The following is a 14,349-nucleotide window of genomic DNA, read 5'->3' on the forward strand; positions in this document are numbered from 1 at the left end:
GTTTACCTTGACACCAATACTCGGATTTTATACGATTAAGACAATACTGTGATTAAGAGTCAACCATGTAAACCAGGGGTGTCAAACTTGCGGCCTGCGGGATGATAGTTTGTGGCCCCCACCTTAATTTGTAAGTTTATTGTTAGTGCGGCGCGCGAGTTTGATATGAATGGCACTTTACAGTTTTGTTTGTGGCGCTGAATGAACTCAATCACGGTGGGGTATATGGCTCTCAGGGGCGGGACATCGGCTGGCCTTGATGCAGGCAGAGAAACATTTCCCATAGAGTGGAGGAACTTTGACGTCAATTTGTATGCAAAAACCTGAAAGCGAGTTAGCATTTTAGCAGTTCCGGTTCCCTTGTCTCAAAGTCAATGGGTTTTTTTCAATGGGATTTCAGTTAAATCGATTTAATAAGGTTTGTGGCAAACAAAACTTCAATATACTTTCACGTTTTATTCTACGACATAAAACACATCAGTTACATCACACTCTTGATTTATTAAATTAGTTACGCTTCTTTAATAAGACGGTTGCTATCAAGTTGCCAAATGGGACCACAGGCGCTGTCGGAGATATTATACGTCATCGAGCTGAACTGGTCTGGAGCGCAGCTCACTTGTGTCGGGCATTTGGATGTCTCTGTTATTTAAGTATTTTCATAAATAATATATTATAGTTTGTAGTATTTTTCTAATTGGGAAATCATATTGTGTTCAGATAATGCCTTCACTTGTAAAGACTGTCAAGACTGATTAATTTGTTGATCATTTATTTTAATTAAAGATATGGGACTACTGCTTACCAGTGCAGCCGGTCTCTTTCCTGCTCTCAGTAATGCAAACGTGTCAATAAATGTGTAAAAACACCTACATATTTACTGTCATTTTAACGTAATCAAGTGATTTTTCGTCATTTTTTTCTTCATCTGAACACATTTAACTCTGTCTATACTGTAATATTTACACTCCTCCTTAATGTATAGCAGATATGACTGTATGGGCTGCTTTTCGCGGTACTTCGTGACATAAAAAAATACTGAATGTTGCTCTGTATCCATGATGGAACTTGCAGGCATTTGATAGACTTGCTACTCACACCTCATTTCTGTCGTCTGTTACGGTAAGCGGGCTGTGTGCACGCGAGCGATACACTCATTTAAATGTGTCTTATGATAATACTATGTAGGCACATTTATACATACAGTTAAAACGTTTACAACAACCGTAAAGCAAAACAGATGTATTTCCCACGTATAAACGATCCAAAAGGCACGTAGGTCTATGTGTATTTGCGTATTTATTTGTTTATAATATATAGCGTGGATTATAATATAATAAACAGAGAGATTAACTCTGTCATGGACATTATTTCTAAAAAATTAAGCTAGAAAAGTTGTCTGTAGCAGGGTGGTTCTGACGTCACAGGCGAGCGCCCCGAAGAACTGTAGTTCGTTTGTAGCCTAATGTTAGCTTTTCAGTTCTTGCGTTTGCATTTAAGATCCAAAAGTGCTCAAAGTTGTATTTTCGTGTGAGTATTTTCCAGCTGGACAAAACGTGTAAGTGTAATGAACTGTGTTTGAACACAGAGCTTATTATTTGCAATCTTCGAAAAGCATATGGGAAAATCCTATCGGGATTTTATTGAGGGAACCAGTTTTATGCTAGCAGCCGATTAGCCTACAAGGTGACGTCATAGTTCCCCCACTCTATTGAAAGTTACAGCAGCGTTGACATGGAGTGTTTTCTTCTGTGCCTGCTAAATGCCTCGTTTTATTGGGCACACGAATGTGCTTCATTCACAACACTTCAAAAAAATGTTTTAAGCTGCTGCCCAGCGTAAATACACATTTATTTATTCTATTATATGTAGATAAATGTATATAAATCAGTGCTTAATTTGAGCCGGGTCTTGTCGGATCCTGTTCCAGGAAATGTCAGATATTCGTGTTTTGCTTTCCGGGATTTATTTTAATTGATTCGGTATTAACTTGTGCGCAGTGAATACCTGGACGTGTGTGTGTGTGTGTGTGTGTGTGTGTGTGTGAGAGAGAGAGAGAGAGAGAGAAAGAGTGCAGCGAAGGCTGTGTGGATTGTGTGTGTGCGCGCGCATGACAGTAGTCATGCACTAGTTAAAGCAAAAGTCATGTTTAACTCTTGGTCCTGAACAATATTTTCAACCAATCATCTTTCTTGCGTTTACGATCACTCTCATTGGTTGTTGGTGGTTATTTATTCACGCGCAGTGAGCAGAAAAGAAACCAAAGTGAAGCGTACGGGGCGGGATTAAAGAAAAGTAAGGAATTTACGATGAAACAGCTCCAGATGAACATATTTAGTTATTTTAATATAATATTATTTGGGTGGTATCCCTTATTTTCACACCCCAATGTTGACAGGTATGCTAATATTGACCTTAAATTATAAAAAATGAATAAATAAAAAGGCCAGCCAAAATAAAAGAAATAGGACTTTTCTAGAAGAAAGAAATCTAATACTGTGAAAATGTCCTTGTGCCATTAAACATGACATCAATTTAAAACATTTATCAAAAGCATCAGCAGAACAATGATCATTGGCATTTTTACGTGAAGTTTCATAAACCAATTTCGAGAGGAGCACGTGATATGATTGAGCACGTCTGGCCACTCATCTGTAATCAGTAATAATCCAATCAGAGTGATCCTAGTTTACTATAAATGGATCATTTTCTCCCTAATGTTTTATCTTCGTTTGGAAGAATCCCCCCTTCCACCCCATCTCCTCCTTTTCCTCCCTTTTCTAAAAAGGGGGAGCTCTCGAGACCTACCTGATCTCGGATCTTCTGGTATGCTTATCGACCGGGCGGGAGCCCTGGGCTCAAATATCTCCGAGCACAGGGTTCTCTCCCGGGACAGCATGCCAAACCAGCTTTATACGCCAAGCATATCTAAGTGGGAACTCTTGAATAACTCCCATTAACAAATGTGAAAATATATTGCTATTGGAAAATGCATCAACTATCGGGATCTTTTATTTTGTCACAATGTTTTTATTTTATTTTGTTTGCAGTTTTTACACATTGAAATACAGACTTTTACATTCATGCAAAATTATTAACAAGCACAACATTGCTGCATTTACTAAATATATAAATAAAACTAAATTGTTTCACCTGTTTTGATTAGTGGTCATCCATTTAAAAGTGGCTTTAATCATCATACTGAATACAAACATTCAGGATCTTACTGTGAAGTGTTACTGTAAAGATACTGATGTTAAAATAATAATAATAAATTCTACATTTAATGAGGAGAAGACTATAAAAATCTATTAATATAAATCTATTATGATCCACTGATGTATCTCCAAAACATTAGTCAGATTAATTATTCATCTGTCTGTGAAATGTAACATTTTTGATATTTTGACCGCCAAAAGCAATAAGGAGAGCTGACAAAGTGGACAAGCCGGTGACAGAAGTGATGCCAGGAAACTATCAGACTGCATCTGTGTCTCCGTGACGGATGACAGAATCCAATAATGTCTTATCAGTGCAGAGTCTCATAATAAATACAGAATAATCAAACAGATGAGAGCCGGTCCAGAAGTCCAGCTGGTTATATACTGCTCCGCTGCCTCCATTTATATACAAAAAAATGGATTATAATAAAAATACAAATAAAATTTGACCTCCAAATCAAACTTCAATGTTATTCAACCTTAATCAGAAACACAAAAACTGGCAAATGATCCATTTATACAACAATTACAAGAAAATCTAACTCTTTCAAAATATCGCCTCAGTGATCATCATTTAGGAATAAAGAAAGTGCAGGGCTTTTGAACAAAGAATATGTAAACACTGTGACAGGAATCAAATAAAGGATCAGAAACACTTTCGTCATTCTGACTCAAATACTCCATGACAGAACTATTTTCCCCTCCATTTTAAACATTAAATGACTAGTTCTTTCATTTAAACGACTAATCACAAAATATGTACACCATCCACTCCGAGAGAAATCCACTAAATCCATTTGATTTATTTTAAATAATATATATGGTTTATAATTGTAATTATGATCATTAATATTAGATGTATTATCTGCTTATGTTCCTTTCTTATGATGTTTATTGTTTATTTTAGTATGCATTGGCACAACTGTAAATAAATGTCATGCCATTGAAGCAAACTGAACAGAGAATTGAACAAAACCTCTTTATTGCTTCAAGACAACATTCAAATCATTGTCAAACAGAGGTATTTTCTACATTTCCAAACTGCAAACATAATGAATACAAAAAAAAAACTACACTCACCGGCCACTTTATTAGGTACACCTGTCCGACTGATAATTAACGCAGATTACGAATCAGCCAATCACATGGCAGCAACTCAATGCATTTAGGCAAGTAGACATGGTCAAGACGATCTGCTGCAGCTCAAACCGAGCAACAGAATGGGGAAGAAACTGATTTAAGTCACTTTGAACGTGGCATGGTTGTTGGTGCCAGACAGGCTGCTCTGAGTATTTCAGAAACTGCAGATCTACTGGGATTTTCATGCACAGCTATCTCTAGATTTTACAGAGAATAGTCTAAAAAAAGAGAAGATATTCAGTGAGCGGCAGTTCTGTGGGCGCAAATGCCTTGTTGATGCCAGAGGTCAGAGGAGAATGGCCAGACTGGTTCCAGCTGATATAAAGGCAACAGTAACTCAAATAACCACTCGTTACAACCGAGGTCTGCAGAGGAGCATCTCTGAATGCACAATACGTCCAACCTTGAGGCAGATGGGCTACAGCAGCAGAAGACCACACCGGGTGCCACTCCTGTCAGCTAAGAACAGGAAACTGAGGCTACAATTCACACAGGCTCATAAAAATTGCGACATTCGGATAGTAGGGTCAGGATTTGGTGTCCAGAAGCATGAATCCAACATGAAAGCATCAATAAACAAGAGGCATCACTGTGAAAAAAACATTTCTCAGCTTTTATTTACCTTTAAACTAAAAGGGGCATGCCCAAAAATATTCCTAACGTTTAGGAATGCTGCAAAACTATGGGTTGGGAAACATCCAAAGTTCAATACCATTCCAGATAGTCCAAGCTGTTCTAAAGCATCCCAATTACTCTGATTCATTGGGAGGAGCTGTTTTAATCAACTCAACAGGTAAAACTCTCTGCAGTTGGTTTGTGGACAGTCATGGCTAAGACAAAGGAGCTCATTGAAAACCTGCAGCTGCACATTGTGGCTGCTCAAAAGGCTATAAGTAGCTACATATCTAAATGTTTTAAAGTTCCAGTGGCTACAGTGCAAAGGGTTATTAAAAAATTCAAGATATTCAGCGGACATGGTCGGAAGCCGAAAGGGACACCTGTGCTGGCCATGAGGATACTGAGAGAGATAAAAAAAAAAAGAATTCAAATATCCCCACCAAGGCCATGCTGAAGAACTGGGGCATCTGCTGGTGACAGAATCTCAAGGTAGACAGTCTAACGGACACTGCACATGGCTGGGTTTCACTGAGGCAGACCAAGGAGGATGCCACTTCTCAAGAGGAGGCACACAAAAGCTTGATGGGCCTATGCAAATGCTCATCTGGACAAAGAAGGCTTCTGGTCTTATGCTTTATGGTCAGATGGAATAAAAAGTTAACTGTTTGGCCACTTTGGCATAAAAAGAAAAGCCTATAACACCATCCTTACTGTTAAACATGGTGGTGGGAAACTAATGTTTTGGGGGTGTTTTGCAGATGGTGGACTACGGAACCTAATCACAGTAAACAGTACCGTAAAAAAGGAGCATTACATCAAAATTCTCAACAACAACATCAGGCTGTCTGCAGAGAAAATTGCACCAGTGGACATTTCAGCACAATAACGACCCAAAACACACAGCAAATATGGTGAAGAAATGCTTAGCAGAAAAAAATATAAACGTTCTGCAGTGACCCAGCCAGAGTCCTGACTTAAACCCAATTGAGAATATGTAGAGGGAGCTAAAGATCAGGGTGATGGCAAGGAGACCCTCCAACCTGAAAGAGTTGGAGCTCATCGCTAAAGATGATTGGGCCAAAATACCAGTGAAGACATGCAAAAAGCTGGTCGGCGAATTATAGGAAGCATTTGACTGCTGTAATGGCCAATAAAGGCTTTAGTATTGATTATTGAGAACACTAATCATTTTGCACATGCCACGTTTTGTTCAAATGTAAATAAAAGCTGAGAAATATAAATATTTTTCCCCATAATGATGCCTCATGTACATCGTCTTATTATTATTTGGGAGAAGCCTGTGTCATTTCCACTTAAAACACACACGCGCGCACACACACACAAAAACTTGCTGGCTGAATAAGTTACATTAAGTCAGAATGAATAATTTCAGGCTTGTCTGTATATAATAGAACCCCCAAAGAAACGACATATTTCTTTTAACAAAAAATTTTCTACAATCAAAGATACCAAATGTTTCTGAATTCTTCTACATTATTGGTGGACAAGAGAGAGAGAGAGAGAGAGAGAGAGAGAGAGAAAGAGAGAGAGACATCTGTGATGAATACGGCTCAGAAAATGACACCCGCTGTGGGCTGAATGTAATGTTTGTGTATCTTGTCTTGTAGATATTTGCGAGTAGGAGGAACACAAACACTGACTCTCTGTGAGATCAAATATGTTCAGAAAGTCACTGCTCTCACAATAACAACAAATAGCTTGTGTCAAAGCTACGCCATTAAAAACATGTTAAGAGTCAACACGACATCAAAATCGTCCTGTTTCATTTCATAATACACATGTCCTTTAAAAACAATAAGACAAAAAATAAGCACTTAGTCACGACAGCAATGTTAATGTAACAATTAAAAAAATAAATCATATATATATATATATATATATATATATATATATATATATATATATATACACACACACACACACACACACACACACACACACACACACACACACACACATACACACACTGGCCACTTTATTAGGTACACCGTACTAGTTCACCCTTTGCCTGCAGAACTGCCTTAATCCTTTGTACTAAGCTACTGGAAATATTCCTCAGAGATTTTGCTCCATATTGACATGATAGCATCCCGCAGTTGCTCCAGATTTGTCTGCACATCCATGATGCGAATCTCCCGTTCCACCACATCCCAAAGGTGCTCTATTGAATTACGATCTGGTGACTGTGGAGGCCATTTGAGTACAATGAACTCATTGTCCTGTTCAAGAAACTGTAGCCTCAGTTTCCTGTTCTTAGCTGACAGCCAGGTGTGGTCTTCTGCTGCTGTAGCCCATCTGCCTCAAGGCTGGACATGTTGTGTGTTCAGAGATGCTCTTCTTCAGACCTCGGTTGTAACGAGTGGTTATTTGAGTTACTGTTGCCTTTCTATCAGCTGAAACCAGTCTGGCCATTCTCCTCTGACCTCTGGCATCAACAAGGCATTTGTGCCCACAGAACTGCCGCTCACTGAATATTTTCTCTTTTTCGGATCATTCTCTGTAAACCCTAGAGATAGTTGTACGTGAAAATCCCAGTAGATCAGCAGTTTCTGAAATACTCAGAGCAGCTTGTCTGGCACCAACAACCATGCCACATTTAAATTCACATAAATCACCTTTCTTCCTCATTCTGATGCTCGGTTTGAACTGCAGCAGGTCGTCTTGACCATGGCTGTTTTGCAATTCCAAGAACACAGAGAATGGACTTGCATTCTTGTGGAGACCGGCCTTGCCAGGTGTCCTCAGAAGAATGAACTTAGGAGACCGCGACAACAGCGAAAGCGTCCGGTGAGAAATGAGATGCTGCGTTCTTCCTGATGGTCACATGACCTTCACGCGTTTTAAATGGAAAATTATTTAAACATTACAGCATTCATACAACAATTTATTGTTTTTCCCCTTTTCAATATAGATATATACTTTGCATAAAGTCCTTACACATATATGTTACACAATATAAATAAAACAGATTTAAATAATAAATAAATAAATAGAATTTTAGCAAATAAACACCCTTAATGTGTTTATGCATTTATTAAGATGTCCATGGTGATGTTTATATTCACCTTTTCATTTAGGGAAACTCCTGAGATAAATAGGTTACATCTCTGAACTTTAATAATCAACCTATATAAAATGCTGCGCTTCCCACCTCCAGTCACAATGACTTCTGGGACTTCTAGAGCAAAAAATCTGCATCAGTGCGTTCTTAAATATCAAGAACACATCCGGGAAGTTTCACGCGTCCGTTCTTGCGGTCTTGAGTTTTGGAACTGAACTTTGGCAGTTGATGATGACGTTACACAAGAACACGAGGACGCAAGACCGCAAGAACACATATTCAGAAACAGCCCATGTCTACATGCTTAAACACATTGAGTTGCCGCCATGTTATTGGCTGTTTGGCTGTTTAGAAATTTGCGTTAATGAGCATTTGGACAGGTGTACCTAATAAAGTGGCCGGTGAGTGTATATATGTGTGTGTGTGTAATAAAAGAAAACACTAGATTGCTTAATATACAATATTTTTAATCAACATAAATAGATCTATATTAATGAAAGATCACTTAAAATGGTCTATTTATTTATTAATAAAATTGTACAGATTCGTACGAATTAGCCACTAAACTGACACAATGTAAAATAGATATGTTTCCTCTAGGATCAGGCTGGATAAAGCCAAAGTCCCTTTAAGGCAAGTCATTTCACTCTGTGACCATTTTTGAAATGCCACTCAGTCAGTATGCTCAGGCATTCTGTCTGTATGGGGAAACATCAAATTCCCTAAAATTAATCACCAAGCTTACGATTACATTTCTATTAGAAATCACCAATAAAATTAAACAACCATCTCTTTAGTTTCGACTCTAAACATTCGAATCGCATAAAATCTGCAGAAGCTCATCCAAGCCCCTTCCCCGGAGAATCCTTAGTCAATATCAGACTATGATTGGCTCCTGTACTAGAAGGCGGGGCTTCACTCGCCATGTTGACAGTTAAACTTTTTCCTATTCAAAACTATACGAGTGACACGTCTTGTGTATTGTATAGTCATTGATAAAACCAAGCCCCGCCCATATTTATTCACATTTTTCAAGCCTCAGCTGAACATCACAACTAGACAAAAACAAAAGTCTAACTGAGCTTCAGCCTCATGATGATTTTAAAAGCAGCCGTGTCCTTGCGCACATGCTCTGACATGCTGACCTGCGCTGCTCACATGTTCTTCAGATCTGTCTTGTCATTTCCTGATCCTGTTTTCCCTCTTCAAACCACCAGAAACAGCTGGAGAGGCTCCTGGCACCAGTTCTGTCGCTGTTATTTCACATAATAATGAGGGAAAATGAGCACCGTGACAGAAGGGAAAGCAGCGGAGTGGAGAAATGAACTCAATGTTCCTCCTGTAGTACGAACTCGTATTTCAGACAAATCAAATGAAGCTATCCACATTTTCCCGACACCTCATGATGCTTTACGTGAATTACAGGAGTATTTTTCAGTATTTTAAAACCCGTTTAAACACATTTTTTTATATATTTTAAATAATTTTGACTGCTTGTTTTCAGTTTTTATACTCGTTCCTTTTATTGTTAACGTAAAGCACTTTGAATTAACACTGCATATGAAATGTGCTATATAATTAAACTTGGCTTGCCTAAATTGTTAAGAATCAGTTAAAGGGATAGTTCACCAAAAATGACAATTATGATCCATTAATTCATTTAATCACTGTTTACCTGTTTCAGACTTTGAGTTTCATTCTTCTGTTTAACACATAAGAATATATTCTGTTCATGGGTGAAGCGCGCAAGAAGGACGTTAAAATATGCAGAAATGTACACAGCACCCTCTGGTTTATTTGCGAAAAATGACAAAAAATTGGAAAAAACATGGCCCAGTAATGCATTTAAGATGGTCAAATATGTACACAGCGCCCTCTAGTGGATTTTTATTGAATTTGTGAAAGCAAAAACTGCAAAAAGACGTAGCCCAGGGTACTTATTTCTCCATTTTTAAAAACGTATCCCTGGGCACATAATGCCAATGAGCCTGGGTTGGTTTTAATGTTTATAAGCTGAAAAAAATCATTCTGAAAGTGATCCCAACAATATAATTTCTCAACTATTTTATCGTTATAACTGTGGTCTGAACTCCGGTGCAGTTTTGCATTCAGAATGATTTACAACAAATGTCTATATTGCTAGCTAAATGTATAGAGCACCCTCTGGTGGATTTACGAAAAATGACAAAACGTATAAGAAAACGTTCTCCAGTAACGTATTTGAGATGGTCTAAAATGTACATGGCGCCCCTAGTGGATTTTTAGTCAATTTGTGAAAACAAAAACTGCAAGAAGACATAGCCCAGGGTACTTATTTGTCGGTTCTCCAAAATGTATTCCTGGGCACATAATTCCAATGAGCCTGGGTTGTGTTTTTGTTTATAAGCTGGAAAAAAATAATTCTGAAAGTGAGCCCAACAATATCGTTTCTCGACATCTTTATTCTTATAGTGGTCTGATCTCCAGAGTAGTTTCACATTCAGAATGATTTACAACAAATGTCTATACTGCTATCTATATTGCTATCTAAACATATACAGCTCCCTCTGGTGTATATATGGGAAACGACAAAGCTCATGAAAAACATGCCCCAGTAACGCATTTAAGATGGTCAAAAAGGTACACAGCGCCCTCTAGTGAATTTTTTGTGAATTTGTGAAAACAAAAACTGCAAGACAACGTAGCCCAGCGTACATATTTCACCGTTCTCGAAAACGTATCTCTGGGCACACAATGCCAATGACCCTGGGTTGGTTTTATTGTTTATAAACTGAAAAAATAGCATTCTGAAAGCGATCCCAACAATATAGTTTCTCAACAATTTTATCGTTATAGCTGTGGTCTGAACTCCAGTGTAGCTTTACATTCAGAATGATTTACAACAAATGTCTATATCGATATCGATATTGCAATCTAAATGTAAACAGCGCCTTTATGAGAGAACGTGCCCCAGTAACATATTTGAGATGGTCAAATATGCACACAGCGCTCTCTAGTGGATTTTTAGTCAATTTGTGAAAACAAAAACTGCAAAAAGATGTAGCCTAGGGTACATATTTCATCGTTCTCGAAAACGTATCCCTGGGCACACAATGCCAATGAGCTTGGGTTAGTTTTATTGTTCTGAAAGTGATCCCAACAATATATTTTCTCGACATCTTTATCGTTATATTATTCATCTTTATATATTATATTATAATGCCATCTAAATGTAAACAGCACCCTCTGGGGGATTTTCAAAAAAAATGACAAGATTGTATGAGAAAAACAGCCCCAGTAATGCATTTAAGATGGTCAAAAATAATACATAGTGCCCTCTAGCGGATTTTTTTGTGAATTTGTGGAAACTTTACACTGCTTTTAAAATGTGGTTCAACGTGGTTCAAGTGTTTTGCAACAATTACACTTTCTTATAATCACTCCAGATCTCTTAAATAAATACACAAAAAAATACATTGTGCATTTATGAAGAGTGCTGCACACAGGTGAGTGGGCTTGACAAACCACCTGTAGAAACTCTTCTCTCTATAAATATATAATAAAATAAATAAACACTCCCCCATCCCTACTCTAGCACTTAATCCTCTGAGCACAAACAGCTGCTTGTATAATTAGCACATGCAAAAAAAAGGTGGCTATAATTCGCTCTGACCTTAACCAGGAAGTTGCCATTGGACTCTGGTATCACCATGACAACGGAGTCATGCAGTTTTTCGTCAAAGTGCACATGCGAGTGAGCGGCGGATGCAGGTTCCTCGGCGAAGCGAACACCGCCCGTCTTTGAAGACACTGCGGGGAAAACAAAAAGCAGAGACTTACAGCTGCGCTAAATCCCACACACACACACACGCGGACACACACACACGGACACACACACGCGGATACAGACTGTGAACATATTTAGCTTTTAACCTTGCAATAATTATTCAAATCAAATTTTCCCAATCTGACACCTGAAAACCCTCAAAGACCTTCAGTCTGGCGCTTTTCATTTCTGCAGTCATTACCTTTATTCATACTGATTTGGGATTTAAAGGCATAGTTAAAAATAAATAAATAAATAAATAAAAATAAAAAAAATCAGTGCCCCATATAAAAAGGAGCAATACATCAAAATTCTCAACAACAACATCAGTCTGCAGAGAAACCAGTGGACATTTCAGCACAATAACGACCCAAAACACACAGCAAAAATAGTGAAGAAATGCTTAGCAGACAAAAATATTAACCTTCTGCAGTGGCCTAGCCAGAGTCCTGACTTATACCCAATTGAGAATCTGTGGAAGGAGCTAAAAGTCAGAGTGATGCCAAGGAAAAATATGAAGATTTACTCATCATTTACTCTCTTTCAGGTGGTTTCTAACGTTTTTGAGTTTCTTTTTTCTATTGAACACAAAAGAAGATATTTTGAAGAAAGCTGAAAACCTGTAACCATTACCTTCCATAGTCAGAAAAACAAATACTATGGAGGTCAATGGCTACAGGTTTCCAGCATTCTTTAAAATATCTACTTTTTTGTTTAACGAAGTAAAGGGTGAGTAAATGATGGCAATTTTCATTTTTTGAACTACCACTTTAAACTGATGTTTTTTTCATCCATTTATTTATTTGTTTATTTATTTATTTTTGCAGAATACTCTTTAAAATAAGTCTGATTTAAACTAGTTGAATATCAAATAAAACATTGCTGTACTTAAAAAAAAAACTACATCTATCTAAAAGGTGATTCAGTCATCACATCGCTAACATTTACCATGTTTTTACTAGTCACACTAAGGGCCCTATCATACACCCGGCGCAATAAGGCACAAGACATGTTTGGCTCGATTTGTTGATATTTTAAGACCAGCGCAACTGTAATTATTCACGTTTTGTGCCACGTTGTTTAAATAGCAAATCCATTTGCGCTGCTATGTGGACTCATCGGTGTTCTGGTCTATATTATATTTGTTTTAATAAACACAAGTTTAGATTTGTCCACCTGTCATTTTTTGGAGACGCATCATCACTGTATGGGGCATAAGAACAGGACGTGTGTTTGGATATAACTTAGTTTTTCGACCACACGTCATTATTATTGTATATTTGCTGGAAATTAGAACTGAATTTAGAAATAGTTTTGAAACAAATCTTTGCGCTTAACAAACTAAATTAAATATGTAGACTAATGGATGTCTATAGTGGAGTGAGTTTCCACTGTTTCCTGATCCATGAAAGTAAAGGAGTAAAGAGTAAAAGTAAAGTAAAGAGGCTGAATGGAGGAGGCTCATTCTTTATCCTCGCGCTGCAGATTCTCTGTTTAACTGTTTTCTCGCTAGTGAAGCCTTCAGTTTTTCCACTTACAAAATCTGCCATGTTAACAGCAAACGTGCCCTGGCGCAACGCAACTGACTTTTAAATGGAATGAGAGATGAGATTCTGATTGGTTTAATGCACATTATGCTCAAAATACGCCCATAACTCATTAAAAGAATAAGCACAACCCTGTTAGACCATGCACCATGGCGCAAAGCTTATTTTTCCATCCTTAAAATAGCAAAAGTGGATTCAGATACGCTCTTAATGCTTTTGCGCCATGCGCTTCAGACTTTGTGCTTAGATCGTTAAAATAGAGCCCTAAGTGGTGTTGGGAATCAATTCAGATCTATTGGATCATCTTTTGATTTCATTCTTTTTTTCAATGAAATGGAGAGTTAATACAAAATCAAACTTGTATTTCTAACAAAAAGATGAACAATGAACATTAGTTTAATGGTGAATTAATGTAAATCATTTTTAAAAACTGTATTTAAATGAAAAGTTAAATGAAAGAAAAATAAAAGAAGTCTTGGCAATTAGCTGAAACAAAACAAGTGTATGCATCTTAGTTAAGTACAGTAAGCCTAGTTTATATTAAATATTTTTGAGTTACTTCTTTTAAACTAAATAATCATACACTTAAAAACAAATATATTTCAATTAATCAACAAAATATATAGATGCACTTAACAGTGGCTTGCAAAAGTATTCATCCCCCTTGAAATTTTCCACATTTTCTCACTTTATGACCACAAGATAAATACATTTTTAGTTAATGTTATGTGAAATACCCAAACACAAAGTGGCAAACAATTGTGAAGTAGAAAGAAACTTATGCGTGAGTTCAATTTTATTTACAAATAAAAAAACTAAAGAGTGCATCCAATTGCCTTCAGAAGTTGCCTGTTGATTGCTGACTGATCGAATGTTGACCTAATGACCAAATGGAGTCCACTTGTGTGTAATTTAATCTCAGTAGAAATACAGCTG

General features: G+C 37.4%; 1 protein-coding gene across 1 annotated transcript in view; it reads right to left on the bottom strand.

Annotated features, from left to right (window-relative positions):
- LOC130232702 (adipose secreted signaling protein) overlaps positions 1-14,349 on the bottom strand; it is a 63,081-nt gene that overhangs the window by 10,511 nt on the left and 38,221 nt on the right. Inside the window, exon 3 of the mRNA XM_056462678.1 lies at positions 11,714-11,850. Within this exon, the coding sequence (XP_056318653.1) occupies positions 11,714-11,850 (137 nt within the window). The remainder of the gene's footprint in view (positions 1-11,713; positions 11,851-14,349) is intronic.

Source organism: Danio aesculapii, chromosome 7 (assembly GCF_903798145.1).
Source record: "Danio aesculapii chromosome 7, fDanAes4.1, whole genome shotgun sequence".
Classification (NCBI taxonomy): Eukaryota; Metazoa; Chordata; class Actinopteri; order Cypriniformes; family Danionidae; genus Danio; species Danio aesculapii.